This window comes from Diospyros lotus, chromosome 14 (assembly GCF_014633365.1).
Source record: "Diospyros lotus cultivar Yz01 chromosome 14, ASM1463336v1, whole genome shotgun sequence".
Taxonomy (NCBI): Eukaryota; Viridiplantae; Streptophyta; class Magnoliopsida; order Ericales; family Ebenaceae; genus Diospyros; species Diospyros lotus.
In genome coordinates, this window is record NC_068351.1 from 21,689,309 (window position 1) to 21,707,471 (window position 18,163).

Genomic DNA, 18,163 nt, shown 5'->3' on the forward strand with positions numbered 1-18,163 from the left:
ACTTCCTATTATTCATACTGATGTATGTGGACCCATGAAGACACCCTCTCTTAATGGTAGCAGATACTTCTTATTGTTCATTGATGATAACACCAGAATGTGATGTGTATTTTTTTCTCAAATAGAAGTCTAAAGTGTTTGGAGAATTTTAGAAGTTCAAAGTACTTGCTAAAAACCAATGTGAAAGAAAACTTAAGATGCTAAGGTCTGACAATAGAACTGAGTTTACCTCCATGCAATTGAAAAAATATCTTAGTGAGGCTGGAATTCATCATCAGTTAACAGTCACCTATTCTCCACAACAAAATGGAGTAAGTGAAAGAAAAAAAAAGGTCTATATGGAGATGGCTAGATATTTATTGTTTGAGAAAAATCTTTCTAAAAGCTTCTAGGCTAAGGCAGTAAAAACTTCAGTGTATCTCCTCAATAGGCTACAAACCAAGGCCTTAATAGGAAAGACTCCATTTGTAGCATGGTTTGGTGTCAAACCTTCAGTAGCACATCTCAAGGTTTTTGGGAGTGTATGCTACATTTATGTGCCAAAAACAAAAAGAGATAAGCTAGAGCAAAGAGCTGTAACAAGGGTGTTCTTAGGGTAAAATAGCAATAGAAAAGCATATAGTGTGTTTGATTTGCAAGAAAAAAAGGTGGTAATTGCAACAGATGTTAAGTTCGATGAAGTTAGCACTTAGAATTGGACTAGAGAAAGGGTTGAGTTTAACAAGGAAAGTGTAATTGAGGGGAATATTTCCCATGACCAAGATGCAGCTGAAGCAACAATTAGACTCTGAGACTACAATCAAAGGGATAAGATATTTGACGGAGATATACAAAAGATGCAATCCAACCTCTCTAATGGAACTTAACACTTATGAAGAAGTAGCAAGCTTACATGGTTAGGTAAAGGAAATGAAGGAGGAGCTATAAATGATCAATAAGAATGAATCTTGGAGGCTGGTTGACAAACCAAATGACAAGAAGGTAATTGGTTTGATGTGGGTTTATAGAACCAAATTGAATCCAAATGGTTCCATAAACAAGCTAAAGGCTGGGTTGGTTGTGAAGGAATATTCACCGCAAGCAAGAATTGATTTCTCAGATATTGTTGCTTGAATAGCAAGGTATAATACTATCAGACTTCTCTTGACACTTGCAGCACAACAATCCTAGAAAGTATTCTAGCTTGATGTGAAGTCTGCATTTAATAATGGTTATTTGAATGAGAAAATTTATGTTGAATAGCCTAAAGGGTTCATTGTAAAGGGCCAAAATGACAAAGTTTATTCACTCATGAAGGCTCTTTATGGCCTGAAACAGGCACTAAGAGCCTGGTATAGCAGATGAGCACTTGAGCAATTTGGGATTTGATTGGAGCAAGACTAAGCATGCTCTTTATGTGAAGCTGAATGAAAGAAATGTTTTAATAGTGTTAATTTATGTTGATGACTTGCTGATAACTGGAAGGAGTGACAAAATGATAAAGGAATTCAAGACTAAAATGAAGATGGAGTTTGAAATGACTAATTTAGGTGAGATGTCTTATTTTCTTGGCATGGATATTTCACAAACAGATCAAGGAATTTTCATTTGCCAAAGAAAGTATGCACAGAAGATTTTGAAAAAGTTCAAGATGGAGAATAACAGAGAGAGACAAGAATGTAAAGGCTTCACCAACCCACTTCATTCATAGAGATCTCTTCTGTAAATATATAGAAAAACTAAAACACAAATTACAGAAATGTCCTTGAGATAAAAATATAGAAATGCCCTTCTACAGAACATAAAAAATACAACCATGCCAATGTTAACATGTAAGCTATTACAATACAAAACAAAATATAACAAAATTACAACTCTATTACTCCCCCTCAAGATAAGCCATGAATATTGATGATGGCCATCTTGGACAATAGTGAAAAAAGTTGAGAACCTAGGAGACCTTTAGTAAAAACATCTGCCAACTGGTGTTGTGATCGAATAGGTAAGAGCTTGATGTGTCCAGCAATAATTTTGTCACAAACAAAATGGCAATCTAGCTCAATATGTTTGGTACACTCATGAAAAATCAGATTAGTTGCAATATGAATAGCAACTTGATTATCACAAAAAAGTAAGGCAGGAGGGGAAACAAGGACCTGAAAATCCGATAAAAGTTGAGTAATCCATGTAAGTTCACTGGCAATAGAAGCCAAAGCGTTATACTCAGCTTTAGTGGAGGAACGAGAAACAATAGCTTGCTTCTTAGAACGCCAAGAAATCAGCAATGCTCCAAGAAAAACACAATATCCAATTACAGACCGACGAGTATCTAAACACGAGCCCTAGTCAGCATCAGAAAAGGCCTGAAGTTGTAAAGAAGAATTGGCAGAAAAAAATAATCCCTAACCAGGAGCAGCCTTTAGATACTGCAATAGGTGATAAACAGCATCCAAGTGAGGTTTCCGAGGATTAGAAATAAATTGGCTGAGTTTATGGACTGTATAAGTGGCATCCGGATGAGAGACGGTAAGATATAGTAAGCGATCAATAAGCCGACGATAGAGGAAAGCATCCTCAACTAAATCCCCTTCATTAGCACTAAGCTTCAGATTAGGAATCATTGGGACAGAAGCAAGTTTGCTAGCTAAGAGACCAGAATCTTCCAAAAGTTGCAAGGTGTAGTGCCTTTGAGAGAAGAAAATCCCCTTTGCAGATTGTGCAATCTCAAGACCAAGAAAAAAACGCAAACGACCAAGATCCTTAAGCTTGAAATGACTATGTAGAAAAGATTTCAAATCACTGATGACTGAAAGAATGGGACCCGTAAGGATGATGTCATCTACATAGACCAAAAGAGCTACAAATGAAGAACCACTACCCTTGGTGAAGAAAGAATAATCCGATTTGGACTGTGTAAAACCAAATTGAAGAATAGCTTGAGAAAATTTTGAGAACCACTACCTTGAAGCTTGTTTTAGCCCATATATAGACTTATGTAACCAACAAAGTATTTTCTCCCCCTTATTACCAATCGAGTAGGAAGGCTTGTAATCGAGTGGTAAGTCCATATAGACTTCCTCAAAAAGATCCCCATTAAGAAAAGCATTGTTCACATCCAATCGAGTAAGAACCCATTTATGGCTAGCTGCTAGGGCAAGTAAAACTTTAACAGTGACCAATTTCGCTATAGGAGAAAATGTATCAAGAAAATCCAACCCCTCTTGTTGTGTATATCCCTTAGCTACTAAGCGAGCCTTGTACCTTTTTATAGACCCATTAGATTTGTGTTTAAGTTTATAAACCCATTTACACCCAATTCCATGCTTGTGAGAAGGCAAGGAGGTAACACTCCAAGTGTTATTAAGGTGCATGGCATCTAATTCAGCTTTCATTGCATCTCTCCAATGAGCATGCTTTACGGCTTGATGATAGTATTGAGGTTCAAAATCAGTGGAAACTTGAAGAAGAAAAGAACTATGAGTAGGAGAAAGTTTAGAATAAGAGACATAATGATGTAAAGGATAGCAAGTGTTGGTCAAAAGAGGTAGGTGATGAGGTAAAAGACTGCAATTAAAGTCTTGTAGATAAGTAGGTGGCCGAGTAGCCCGAGAAGACCTACGGATGAGAATAGGGGAAATGGACGAAGATGAAGATGAATCAACAGCAAGTTCAAGGAGATGGTTAGAAGATGAAAGAAATGGTTCAACAACAGGTTCATGTACAGGAAGTGGTAAAACCAGATCAGGAAATGGGTTCAATATCTCATCAGAAGAGGTTATAGAATAAAAGGGAAATATGTGCTCATGAAATTGAACATCCCGAGAGATGAAAATAGATTTTTCTATGAGATCATACAGTTTGTAGCCTTTGATGTTTGGTGGGTAGCCAATAAAAATACAAGCCTTGGCCCTAAGATGAAATTTGGATCTATGTGAGGGCAAGGTAGAGGCAAAACAAAGACTACCAAAAACTTTGAATGAAAAATAGTCTATACGAGTTTGATACAACAATTGATAGGGGGTTTGGGAGTGTAAAAGAAGGGTAGATGATCTGTTAATCAAGTATGTAGCCATAAGGACACAGTCACCCCAAAATTTTATAAGAACCCGAGACTAAAAATAGAGTGTCCTAACCACATTTAAAAGATGTTGATGTTTCCTTTCAATCACAGAATTTTGTTCAGGTCTCTCTACACATGAGATTTGATGTATGACTCCCTTAGAGGCAAAAAGCATTATCAGACCAAAATTTCTTGATCACCTTGTTAAATTGAGTCTAAACCAAGGAAAAAAACTTAGGAACAATAGTCTTGGCCTTAGATTTATGTTTCATAAGGAAAACCCAAGTAAACCTCGTATAATCATCAACTAATGTGAGAAAATATGTATATCCAGTATAAGTAGGTGTATGATACGACCCCCAAGTATCACAATGAATTAAATCAAAAGCACACTTTGACAATTGATTATTGGACACAGAAGATAATCGTCATTGCTTAGCCAATGGATACATAGAACAAATATCATTGTTAGCATCATGAAAATGTAAAAGATCCTTTATTAATTCCATCCACTTAAAAGAAAGGTGTCCTAGTCTCTTGTGCCATGTAGTTTTATTAACAACATTAGCTACCATGGCATGATGAGCAAATTTTACAGTTGTACTAGCTGACATATCAGTTCTAGCTTTAAGGACATATAAGCCTCCAACCAAGTCACCCTTGCCAATCATCTTCAAAGTCTGTATATGTTGAATAACACATGCATGAGGAGTAAAATTGATGTATTCCTTTTAACTAATGCACTTACAGATATGAGATTGAACTTAAAGTGAGGCACATAGAGGACATTGTCTAATACCAAATCTGAGGTAAGTTGAACAGGCACATAGAGGACATTGTCTAATACCAAATCTGAGGTAAGTTGAACACAACCCATATATAATACTGAGATCCGTGTATGGTCAGAAACGATAACATAAGTGTTCTGAATAGCTTTTACCTCAACAAAAGACGATAGGCTAAAACATATATGACTAGTAGCTCCCGAATCCAAAACTCAATATCGAGGGTCACTAAGTATAGAACCAACAGAGACAGAAAAATAGATACTTGATGCCTGATCAGAAGTGGAGGCATCATGAACAGGTTCCGTACTGGTAGTCTTAGCAATGGTGAGATGTGAACTTAACATACTCAACAAATTTTGATATTGCTGATAGGGGTGTTCATGGTTCGGTTTGGCCGGTTTTAAACCGGTTTAAAACACCAAACCGTAAAGTCGGTTTTGCACCAAATCAAACCGATCGGTTTGATTTGGTGCGGAAAACCGAACCAAACCAAACCGCAGTTTGCGGTTTAGTTCAGTTCGGTTTTCGCGGGTTCAGATTTATCCATTTGGCTCGGTCCAGGTCGGTTTGGTCCAATTCGGTTCGGTTCGGTTCAAATCGAATCGGTACTAATTTCCCTATTTTTGCTGCATTCCCTGTTTACACTGATCTAACTTAATTTAATCCATATGGTCAACATGAGTACCTTATAATGCAGTTAAAAATAGAATTTAACAGCTAATTTAATCCCTGTTTACCAGCAACAAATTCCTAATTTACAAACACCACTATTCAATATTCATACCAGGCTATAGGGCGAAGAAAGAGATGCAAAATTCATGATTAGTTTTCCTGTTATCAGATTTCGTATAACAATATCGTTCTTCCAATATTGCAGGCAGCAAGTAGGGGTAAGGATACAAAATCTTAAGCGACACCTGAAATTGGGAGTTTCCAATTGTAACTAAAATAAATCAATAAGCTAGAAAGAAATATTTTCCACTTACAATTGAAGGCAATATGTTAACGTAGTGAAGATTTTGTGTAGCTAGCTTTAGCTTTTCATCTATTGGACCACCATTTACCAGTAGGAATTTCTTTGCATTTTCCCACTGCTTCACATAGTTCACAATATTCTTGGTCTTATGTGTAGGAACCTCCAAATCCTCAAAAACCATAAGCTGTATGTTGAAAGAAATTTTCTTCAGTTTATTCAATATCACATACAATGCTTGAAACGTAGTTACTAAGATATGGGAAGAGAACCCAGAAAAGATCATTTTATTATCTCAAAAATCACATTTATATTTACCAAACAGCCTCCAGCCTAGTACTAATACCATGAGGATTGGGTTAGATCCATGAAAATGTAAACTATGGATACCAAATTATACACCATATGGGGTCTCAAACTCAAAGAAATTATGATATCCTTTGACAATATGTCAAAGAGGCAATGGAAACTTTTGAAAGGTTTGAAGCTTGAAAATATGACAAATAAAAATTGAAACTTTCCCTCTCCAACTATCTGAATAATTAAAAAGACCCTAAAAAACACACCCCTAACCCTTCCAAAGAAAATCAAGATAGAATCCTATAGTCAATTCCTCCAAGGAGTTTTATTATCAACAATAAAATCTAGATGACTAACAACAATAATAAACCATATATCAATACCTGCTCCAAAGTCTTCAACTTCATCACTAATCAAGGCTGAGAAAATTTTTTGTCATAACGAACTTATCTGCAATATTAAGGAGAACAATAAAATTAGAAAATTAAAATGTTAAAGTTAATAGTTAATACAAATAAAATAATAAACATGTTTGATGAGTAGATAAAAAATTACCAGATTCAGTAGATTCATAAGTAGCATGCTCTTCTAATACTGGGCTCATATCCAATGGTAAAGATGTAGCTCTCAACCAATTCTGACAACAAATCAACGCTTCTACCATAGATGAACTCAACGAACTTCGAAAGCAATCAAGCACCCTACCTCCAGTGCTAAAAGCTGACTCAGAAGCTACTGTTGACACTTGAATGGCAAGAACATCTCTAGCAATCAGTGATAGGACATGGAACTTTGTCGAAGATACCTTCCACCATGCCAATATATCAAAAGTTTTCTTTCTTATATCCTCATTTGGCTCAGCTAGGTACCTTTCAAGCTCATTTTTCATTTCAGTAGCATTATCTTGAAAACATTCTTTCTCAAAACCGGATTTAAACATGTTAACAGTATCATCCTCATCAGGATCCACAACTGGAAACCTAGGTCTAGAAGTTGTCCCACCTTGTTCATCTGATTCAATTGATGCATAAAAATTCACTAACTTCCCTAGAGTGCTCTTGATAGAATCCATAATGGTTTGAACTTCATCTTCAGAATAAAGTTTGTGCAAACAAAATGCCACATATTTAATTTTGTACCTAGGATCAAGTACAACTGCCACATAAAGAATCATATTTTGATTTTCAATGTTGCCCTAATACTTATCAAATTTTCTCTTCATGCTAGAAGCCATATCTTTCAAGATTGATTCATAACACAAACTCCATTTGTTTAGTCTACCAAGCACATTACAAATTTCATGGAAATAATTATTTGCAGTAACATTCAAGGAAGCACTAAACGTGAGGGTAGCATCATAAAAAGTCTTCAAAAACTTACAAAATATTACACAATTCTCCCAATCTGTAGAATTTGGTGGCCCAATATATTTTTTTCCATTTTTATCCTCTTCACAAAAATATTGAGAATAAAGCAAATCTTCTTCTTCCAACAAGTTAAATGCATCAACATATTTTAGTGCATGATCCAACATTAAATAGGTGGAGTTCCACCTTGTTGGCACATCCAAACACACAAGAGCCTTCTCTTCTTTACATGTATTCTTCACACAAGTTTTGAATCTTTCCAATCTTGAAGGAGAAGCTCTAACATACCTAACTGCATTACGTACAGCCATAATAGAGTAATCCAATTCCTTTAAGCCATCACCCACTATCAAATTCAAAATATGAGCCGAACACCTCACGTGTAAAAATTCCCCATCACAAATAGCACTCTTCCAAATCTGTAATCTTTTCTCATGTGCCCAATAGCCCCATTGTTAGAAGCAGCATTGTCAACTGTGATTGTAAAAACCTTCTCAATCCCCCATTCTTTCAAACATGCCTCAATTGTTTTACCAATTGTCTCTCCCTTATGATTTGAAATTTGACAAAAATTCAATATTCTTTTTTGCATTTTCCATTCAGAATCTATAAAATGAGCTGTAAGCACCATATAATTAACATTTTGAATGGAAGTCCATGTATCAGTGGTAAGAGAGACTCTTTGTGAATTCTTAACAAAAAATTACTTCAATTTTTTCTTCTCTTCATTGTAGAGACTAATTATATCCCTAGCAATTGTAATGCGTGAAGGAGGATCAAACTTAGGGCATGCAGTACTACAAAATGATCTAAACCATTCCTGCTCCACAAATCGAAATGGCAATTCATCAATGACAATCATTTTGGCACATGCCATCCTACAAGCTGCCTAACTAAATCCTATAGCTACAAGATTACTACCTGATCCACTTCCATCCTCACTGTCACTGTTCTTTAGAAAATGTAAAATCTTTTGCTTCTTATCTTCTAATTTGTAAGGATTCTTCTTACACTGATTGTTTATATGGTTCCAAAGAGTACTTGTCCCATTTCTTCTAGTATCACTTGCATAATCTTTGCCACAATAGTTGCACACAGCTCTAGGCTCAGAATAATCATCCTCATTTTTAGTAAAATGTTCCCATATTTCAAATTGTTGCCTAGGTTTCCTTTTTACAGCTTTATCCTTAGAATCCTTAGGTGGCAACGGAGGTTTAGAGCCACTACTTGATTCAATCTTCGTATTAGTCATTTGATTTTCATTGATGTTTCTTACACATTCAGGATCGGTATTACTAGCTGATTCCATCTGCCATTGAAGCAATCAAAAATTTGAGATATTTTCTTGAAAATTAATTATTTGGAATTCACATTATCTAAACCCTAGCTAGGTACAAGTCAACTAAGCAACTTGGATTCATTAATCGACTAAGCAACTCTTCAAACTCAACTATTAGAGACAAAGGAACAATTGAGATAAGTAGATAAGTCTATGTTGATCTCATGAGAGTAGAGACTTCTTCTTACTAGAGTATGCATGTATTCAAAAATCAAGAACTTAAGAGAATATTAGTTACGCTGGAAATTGAATTTAAACAAGGCACTAGACATTCAACACAGCAACATGCAGCTTCATAAAGGATTTGCAAGGATTATTTATATAGGGAAATGATAAGTTTACAGAATACCTATAGAAAAAAAAGTGATGTTATTGAATAATGGAATGGAGACATTCTATAATTATGGAACATTCTGATCATAAGTGCGAATTTTTTTTTTTTTAATGTAAAGTGATGTTCTACAAACAGAAAATTCAACCAAATTAAAGTTTATATTAGAATAAGATTATCTATTTGGATGCTATTAATTAATCTGAAACAAATTTGGCTAAATATATACATTCTACACAATCTCATTTCACATTATTTTGATGATATATATATTATTTGAAAAATTATAAATCAGATGAAAATTAGTTCTATTAATGCAAATATAGGCTATAATAATAATAATAATAATAATAATACAAATATAGGCATGTGTCAACATGACCATATTATTGCAGACTGTACACCAAATTAAGGATAAGAATTCTGTAATCTATAGATTAAAGCTACTAATTAATTATGGAACTCCCTCATACTGCAAAACATCCATTTAAGTCGAGTAATTAACGTTTTCTCCTGCGCCTTCAGGTCAGGTCCTCAATCTAGCTCTATTAATATAATTACAGTCAAGAAATGTAATTAAGAAGTCGAAATTGGCTGTGTAATATACACAAGTGTTGGACAAATATGGTTTCTATTCTGTTCAACCCAACTTATTCTGCCGGCCCAAGACTTATGAACAATCCTCTAGCAACCTGAATACTAATCATTTAATCTATCTAAAACATTCAATATAATGTGGAGAGAGTCTACCTCAATCGGCAAATCGGCGATCGAAAAGGGGGAAGAAGGCGATGGGACTGTTGCAAGCCAACGACGGTGTCAAGAGGTGATACCAGCAACCGGCGAATCAGCTATCTGAAACAATGGGGAAAGAAGAAGATGGGATGCTCGGAGTTGAACTGCTGCGAGGCAATGGGGAGACAGATGGGATGCTCGGAGTCGAACTGTTGCAAGGCTAACGGAAACGATGGGGGTCGCCACTCGCTAGTAGGTTGGCGCCGATCGCCGGCGATCCGAAGGTCCAAAGGGAGAGAGACTGCGGCAGTGCGGTGGGTGGGTGGGCTCGGGTTAGGGTTTGGGGGAAATGGGGAGAGAAAGATGAGAGGAAGGAAGGAGGCCGACGACTATTGACGCTCAGCCTTAGCAATTTATTTTTTTATTTTTTATTTTTTTTAATTATATTTTATATATACTCGGGCGGTTCGGTTTAAAACCGAACCGCCGGTCTGCCAAACCGCAAACCGCGCGGTTTGGCAGATTTCCAAACCGAACCGAACCACACATTCAAAAAACCAGCCGGTTCGGTTCGATTCGGCCGAAAACCGCGGTCCAGCGGATTTTTTGAACACTCCTAATTGCTAAGGATTTAGCAACTGCATAAAACCTTCAACACCTTGACTCTGAGAGGAGTTAGAATTTGATTCAGAAACCTGACTCATAATATGATTTTTCAGCTAGTTAAGGGATATCTGATTAGATGTAACATTTCTCTGCCTAGGCTTATACTCGGGAGGATATCCATGAAGCTTATAGCATTTGTCAGTTGTGTGTCCAGTAAAACCACAATGACTACATATGGACCTCTCCCTTTTTTAAGATCTACCTTGATTTGACCTATTACTATCATGTTTGATAGAGAACGTGACTGGATCATTAACAACAGTATGAATGTTCCTTTGATTTTCCTCTTGAGTAACTAGGGAAAACACCTTATTAATTGGAGGAATTGGATCCATTAGCAACAGTTGTCCCCGAACTTGTGCATAGGAATCATTTAGGCCCATTAGAAATGACATTACATATTTAGTGTGATAGTGTTTTGCTAAGGCCTTTATACCACCACAAGAACATCTTCCATAAGAGCAGTTTGGCCTATAATTGCTAAGTTCATCCCAAATGGTCTTAAGTTTTGTGAAATAAGCACTAATAGATAACTGGCCTTGTGTTAGATTCATCAAATCTCTCCTAAGCTGAAATATCCAAGGACCATTAAACTATTGATATCTTTCCTTAAGATCATTCCAAATATCATAGGTAGATTCAGAAAATATCACACTTGCAGATATTTCTTTAGAAACAGAATTTAAAATCCAGGAAATCACAATATTGTTGTTTTTGGTCCAAGAATTGAAAAGATGATCATCACCTGGTGGCCAAGAAATCAAGCCATTAACAAAACCTAATTTGTTCTGATCCAATAAGCATGACGCGGCTCCATGACGCGTAGTTGTCTCCAGTGAGCGGTTGAGATACCAACAACAATCCAAGATTACCAGAATGATGTAGGAAATAAGGACTCGAGGCTTTGTCAACAGAAGAGATGCTCATTGATGGAGAAGAAATTTTTGGACATGAAGTTGCCATAGAACAAGTATGAGTGATCAATCAGATATCAAAAGAAATGAAGACAGTGACGGAATCAGATCTCAAGGTTTGCAATCTAAAAAAAAGAAGAAGAAAAAGAAGAACGAAGACTATAATACTGACTTGCAGGACTCCGAATAATGGAGATCCACAGCAACACCAGGAAAAACAACACACAACGTCGTCAATTAAAGAAGAAAAGGAAGTGTACCCAGAACTCACGGCGTTGGAGACTAATGAAGAACGGGAATCGATGGAGGCAAAGTCTAGGGTTTTGCTTTGATACCATAACAAAGAGACACAAGAATGTAAAGGCTTCACCGACCCACTTCATTCATAGAGATCTCTGCCTTAAATATGCCCAAAAACTAATACACAAATTACAAAGATGTCCTTAAGACAAAAATATAGAAATGCCCTTCTACAGAACATAAAAAATACAACCATGCCAATGTTAACATGTAAGCTATTACAATACAAAACAGAATATAACAAAATTAAAACTCTATTCGAGAACATGCAACAAGTGTGTTAACACACCTGTAGCTTAGAATGAAAAATAGAGGAAAGCCAATGGTGCTCAAATGATAGATGGAAAAGTTTTTTGAAGTCTAGTCCGTTGTTTGTTGTACTTGATAGCAAAAAAACCCAATCTCATGTTTGCAACAGGTCTTCTTTCAAGATTTATGCTGAGTCCAAGTGAGTTGCATTATAAGGATGCTAAAAGAGTGTAGAGATATATCAAAGGGTCCAAGGATTTGGGAATTTGGTTCAAGAAGGGTCAGAATTCAAGGTTGATCGATTACACTGACAGTGATTGGGTTAGTTCTGAAGATGACATGAGAAGCACATATCAAGCTATTTGTTTACAATTGGTTTAGGTGTGTTTAGTTGGAATTCTAAGAAGCACGATATTGTGGTTCAATTAACTGCAAAAACTAAATATGTGGTTGCATCAGTTGTTGTTACTCAAGCCATTTGGTTGAGAAAGATCAAGTCTGATCACTCACAACTGTAGGAAGATCTAATGGAAATCCTATGTGACAACCAATCAGCAATTGCAATTGCTAAGAACCATGTCTTCCGTGGAAAGAAAAAGCATATGAAGATCAAGTATCACTTTGTGAGAGATGCCAAAAAGGAAGAAGTCAAGCTGATTTACTGCAGCTCTAAAAATCAATTGGCTAACATTCTAACTAAGGCTTTGCCTAAGGCAAAGTTTGAAACATTAAGGAGTCTACTTGGTGTTTCCAAGCAAAAGTCTCAAGGAGGAGTGTTGAATGTTGAAACTTTTGATGTTCAAATGTAATGATGATTTTTGGTATGAAGTTCAGCTGAAATTGTGAAATATTGTTGATAATTTTAGATTGATGTGCAGTTTGTGGAGGAGCAGAAAATCAAGAAATATTAGGTGGTTAGGTTGTAGATTTTAAGGAAGCATGTTTTGTGCTTTATGACTATATATATGTAATTGTTCTTGATGAATGAAACAAGAGTTTTTGCCTCATTTTCTGCCTGCTTTCTTCTTCCTCAATGTAAACCAACATAATCGACGGCACGAGTGGATGGACTATGTGGAGGCCATTTTACTGGAGAAGAATGGGAAGGGATTAATAGTAGAATGAAGTTTTGCTGAGACTAAAAGAGTTTGTGTGCATAGGGTGCCAATTGGAAGGATCGCATTAACTTTATATAGGAAGCCAAAATGGGGACACGTGCAGTTGTGATGAGCCATTTGAGATAACCTTAAAAGTGGCGACTCTAGACAACGCCTATGAAATTTTGTGCTTTCCTAAAAGCACATGTTATCCCAATCGTTACTCTAGCAAGAAAGGTTCACAAAGTGGTTCAGGAGGGTTTTTAGGTATTCACTGACCTATCGATCCATAAGTAGGGAAAATACACTTTGGAGAAGGGGACTTTCCAAGGACTTTAACATTCCATACATCATCAGAATGTTTCTTTTACTTAGCATTATATACATACACGCGCATATATAGGCTATTGATGAGAACCGTTCTTGGTTCAATGGTCGAACTGGATATCTGTTTTGTTAGGAATTCTTACATCAACTTTCAGGGAATCAAATTAGTTTGTCAGAGTAGTATATCGTCCAAATAGAACTGTACAATCTAACCCATTTTAGTTTTTACAATCATATTCTGTTCTAAAAGTAAAAATTGTGAAAGAGGTTATACCACAAAGTATTTTTATTGTCAGCATGCACACACGTACATCTTTACTACTTATAACCACCACACCAGCATCTCAAAATTCAAGGATTGTGACATTTACGTCTTTGTATAAAAAAATGCTGCCACTTTAGCAAGATTTCTCTTATTCATCATGATGCTGAGATGCGACGTTAATTTCTACGGCTTTCGGGAGCTTTTGGGTAGTTGAGCAATTGGGTTCTCAACATTTAGCCAAAGCAAACAAGTTTTAAGCTCGCATTCTCTAGTTGAATAGCAGATATGACATACATACATATATATATAGTCGTCTTTATGGCACCAAAGGAGAGAACTTTTAAGATAACATTCAATGTTGTTTTTTATCAGGCTTAACAGGGCGGGCTAACCTTACATTGATTAATTAGCTTCAATTTTTACAGCTATATATTGTTTGTTAAGTTTATTGGTTATGCATTATGAATGATCAGTATGAATCTCAAGCTTGGCCATGCATTTTAAATATATATGTATGTATATTTGTGCAACTTGGTAATTGGTAGGCATTAATTTCATGTTTTATCGTGTTATGTTTCTTCTTATGCTGTAGGAAATCTCAAAATTAAGGTACGAATTATGCCCACGTTCGATGAAAGAAAGGAAATTCTGGAGGATATACTTCATTCTAGTTAGCAGTCATGTGGCTCCGTAAGTGTAACTTGTCCTGGATTAATGATTAATGAATGAATGATCTGGCATTAAGCATTCTGTAGAGTTGCAATTAATTAAGCACGGTTTCCTGATTGTGAGCCCTCTGGCTGTATCTAATGTGGTGCTTCTAATTTAATTAGGTTTGAAAAGCGATTCATGGAGGAGGCTAAGATAAAACCTCACGAACAAGGGAGAGAGACCAAACTGAGCCGAACTTCAACAGCTCGTACGTCTTTTAATACAGATGTGGGAATAATGAGCGAAAGAAGTAACACCTCTTCAACCGCTGACCTCGATGTATTTCTTCTGGGAGATCTGGGCGAAACAGATGATGAACTAGGTAGGTATACTGTTAACCCATCTTGAATTCTCTTCAATTGACCTAAAAGCTTACGGCTTTGCTGATTTTATCTTTTATATTGTTATTATTTTTAATCTCAATTAAGATTGTAATCCAGCCCAGCCGAGCTTGCTAAGATTTTGGCAAGCTCAAGCTCTACTCGAGTTCAAAAATATGTTCAAACTCGATTCGTTAGAACCTTGTTCATCATAAACGAGCTCAAACTCAAGCTGGAACTAGCTCGTTTATCATAAAAAAAATGAGATTTTGGCTAGTTAATTAGAATTTTTTTTAATTAAAGCTATTAAAATATATTTTTACATAACAAAAAATATAATAAATATAAACATTAATTTTCAAAACTAATACAATAACATTTTTTAAACAAATATTTATCACAAATGTAAGGATAAATATAAATAATAAAATATTAAAATAATAATAAAAATATTTATTTTACAAGCCTATTCACAAATTTATTTGCAACCCTGTTCATGAGCTTTATTCATCAGTCGAATCGAGCTGAGTTTTGTCATTTATGAGTCGAGCTTCAAATTGGAGTCCAAATTTAACTCGTTTATAACACGAGCAAAACACGAACAAACTCTCACCAAACCCCTCGCTCATTTACAACCCTAATCTCAAGATACATACCACTTGTATTGGATTAACGTACCAACTGGGCTTGCTATTTCCTGTTCATCTAATTGTTTTCTTTTCCAAAATACTTTATTTTCCCTTGGGCTCTATATTTTCTAAGTTATCAACACTGTTATGGCGTTTCAGATAATGGAGATGGAGACTTTGATCACGATGATTTTTTATGAGATTTATTTGGTAAGCACTGTTTATAGTTTTGTTTAATCTTTTGTTAATTAATTTCATTAATTCTTTACACCCCACTATACATGTTGCATTGTTTGTTGTTGACATTTTACTTAGAAAGTCGCATTTATCTGCAGGAAGGCGCAAAAGGATAACAGATGAAGATGGGATCGATGGTTCAACATAACATAAGGTTTTCCATATTTGGATCTTGAAGATATAAGCATTCCCAACAATAATCTACCTATCTACCCTTGTTATTTTTCATCTATATTCATATCCTTGTTGACTCCATCTTAGTCTAATTTCTCTCTCGCTCGCGATTTATCCGAAGAGATGTCTTTAGTGTACGAGTCCCTCAATGTCCTACATGTATCATGAAAGAGTCATTAAGATATATTGATCTGATTATCGATACAAAATATTATCCATATTTAATTGCCTTTTTTTTTTTGTTAAGTTACGTCATGTATTTTAAGCAACTAAAATATCGCTAATGTAATAAATTGCGTAAGTATGTGACATAAAAGTGGGATTAGGTTACTTGAGATGATGATAAACTAAGGAAATGACCTCAAATAGAAATTAAGTAGGTGATAGATTGTCACAGCCCATACTTGAGATTACATCTCAGGTGAGCATAAAGAGAGAATGAGTTCCATATCTTCGAGATAAGACTAAGGCAATCAAGATTAAATGAGACTCTAGTAGGGTCTCAAGGTCAAACTCACCTAGTTGAGGTGAGTTAGCGACCAATGAGCCAATGAGCATTGAACCGGTTTGAGGGAGTACCTTGGGCTTTGGATGCCCATAATAGAAGTAAAGGTGTCGAAGTATATATTGTTAGACCGAGAAGTGCTATGGCACACACCAAGAGGGGGGTGAATTCTGTATTTTTAAAAACTTGATAGAAAAACTTGAAATCTTTTCCAAAACAAATAAGAATATATTGAAAGATTGATAGAAACTTGAAAGCCTTTTGATAGAAATGCTAGCAATGATAAACAAACTAAATAGCACAAGCATAAGAGAAGAACACAAAGGATTTATAGTAGTTCGGTTTAACCCAAGCTTAATCCACTACCTTAGCTCCTCACTAAGGATTTTTCAAACCATCCACTAAAACTCCCTACTTAAACCAAGTAAGTCCTCTAGTCCGAGACTAAGAATTACAACCTCCCACTCAAATGAGCCATCTAGCTACACAAGCTATGAAATATAAGAAATATAGAATTGGAGAGAATCTAAGAGATGAGTCTCTTAGTTACAATGTCTCTAAAAAATGATACAAAACTTAAATGAATATATACAGATTAAGATCACAACCTTGAAGAGAAAAAATAGAAGCACGGTGAATGTAAATAGAACGAGTATAAAATGTAAGCTCAATTAAATTCGTTCCCGTCTATTAGCCATCTCTTGATCCTCTTTGAGTTGTATATATAGGCTTCCTAAAAGATTGAAGAGAAATATATCCGTTTGTGACCGTTGGGTTTTGAAAAACTAGTTGTTGGAAACTTTCTTCAAAAGAGATAGTCGACAGAATATAATGTATAGTCGACTATATTTTCAAATAAAATAAGGCATAGTCGACAGACAAGAAAGCATAGTCGACTATCTTCTAACACAAAATACTCATAGTCGACAGACACATACATATAGTCGACAGATACAAAATTGTAAAGAAGATTTTGAAAATCATGAACAAACATAGTTGACAGAAGAAAAGCCATAGTCGACTATCTTTACATGATAGTTGATAGAGTGAAAAATAGTCGACAGAAGCCTTAAATAGTTGACAGATCAAATCAGCATAGTCGACTATCCTTATGCATAGTTGACAGCACAAAATCACATAGTCAACTATCCATTATGAAAAATTGAAAACTCAACTAATAACATGTAGAAACACACTTGATTGATACAAAACATCATAACATATTTACATTTCTTTAGTTTAAGTAAATGTATATCTAAAAAATCAAAATCCATAAGAATAAGAAAGTAGAATTTGGGTTTTAGTACAAACTTAGGATTTTGTAATTTTACCACCTCCAAGATATACACTTTATATTTCTTGAAAAATTCGTTAAAAATCATTTTATCACTAATGAATATTAGCTATTGAATTACCGGGAGTTAGTTTTCTAAAAAGAAAACATTTTCATATGTGTCTCCTTATAAAGTGCTAACCTTCCAGACTTAGAAAAATATGACCTTGAAATCTCGATACTTGAAATTCATTTGGTTTTCATTCTCACAAAGTAATATTTGATATTGAAATTGATTTATGTTGAAAATCACAATCTTGATTCATGACTTAGGGATTAAATAAAATATTATTTTTCATCATCAAAACTAAGTATACAAAAGAAAAACAACATATATAGCCTAACAAAAGTCTAATAAAAATACAAGCGTGTGGAATGAGGATTCTGACTGGATAACCAATGATACTAACTCTGAGAATTGGTTTTCGTAAAAGGACGTTAGGAAACCTAACTAAGACTAAGGGAGGTTAGACTCAGAGTGAAAGACAACCTCGTGGTGATTGAGATCAAAATAAAAGTCCCAATGAGTTAGTGAAACATGACCTAATTATTAACAGATATAGT

The 18,163-nt window shown here is 35.3% G+C and overlaps 1 protein-coding gene across 1 annotated transcript in view; it reads left to right on the plus strand.

The window, feature by feature from the left end:
* Positions 1–15,909, plus strand: part of LOC127790487 (uncharacterized) — a 36,035-nt gene extending 20,126 nt beyond the window's left edge. The window contains exons 2-5 of the mRNA XM_052320026.1: positions 14,283–14,380; positions 14,524–14,723; positions 15,510–15,560; positions 15,686–15,909. Of these exons, the coding sequence (XP_052175986.1) occupies positions 14,283–14,380; positions 14,524–14,723; positions 15,510–15,550 (339 nt within the window). The 3' untranslated portion in view covers positions 15,551–15,560; positions 15,686–15,909. The remainder of the gene's footprint in view (positions 1–14,282; positions 14,381–14,523; positions 14,724–15,509; positions 15,561–15,685) is intronic.
* The last annotated feature ends 2,254 nt before the right edge of the window (positions 15,910–18,163 follow it).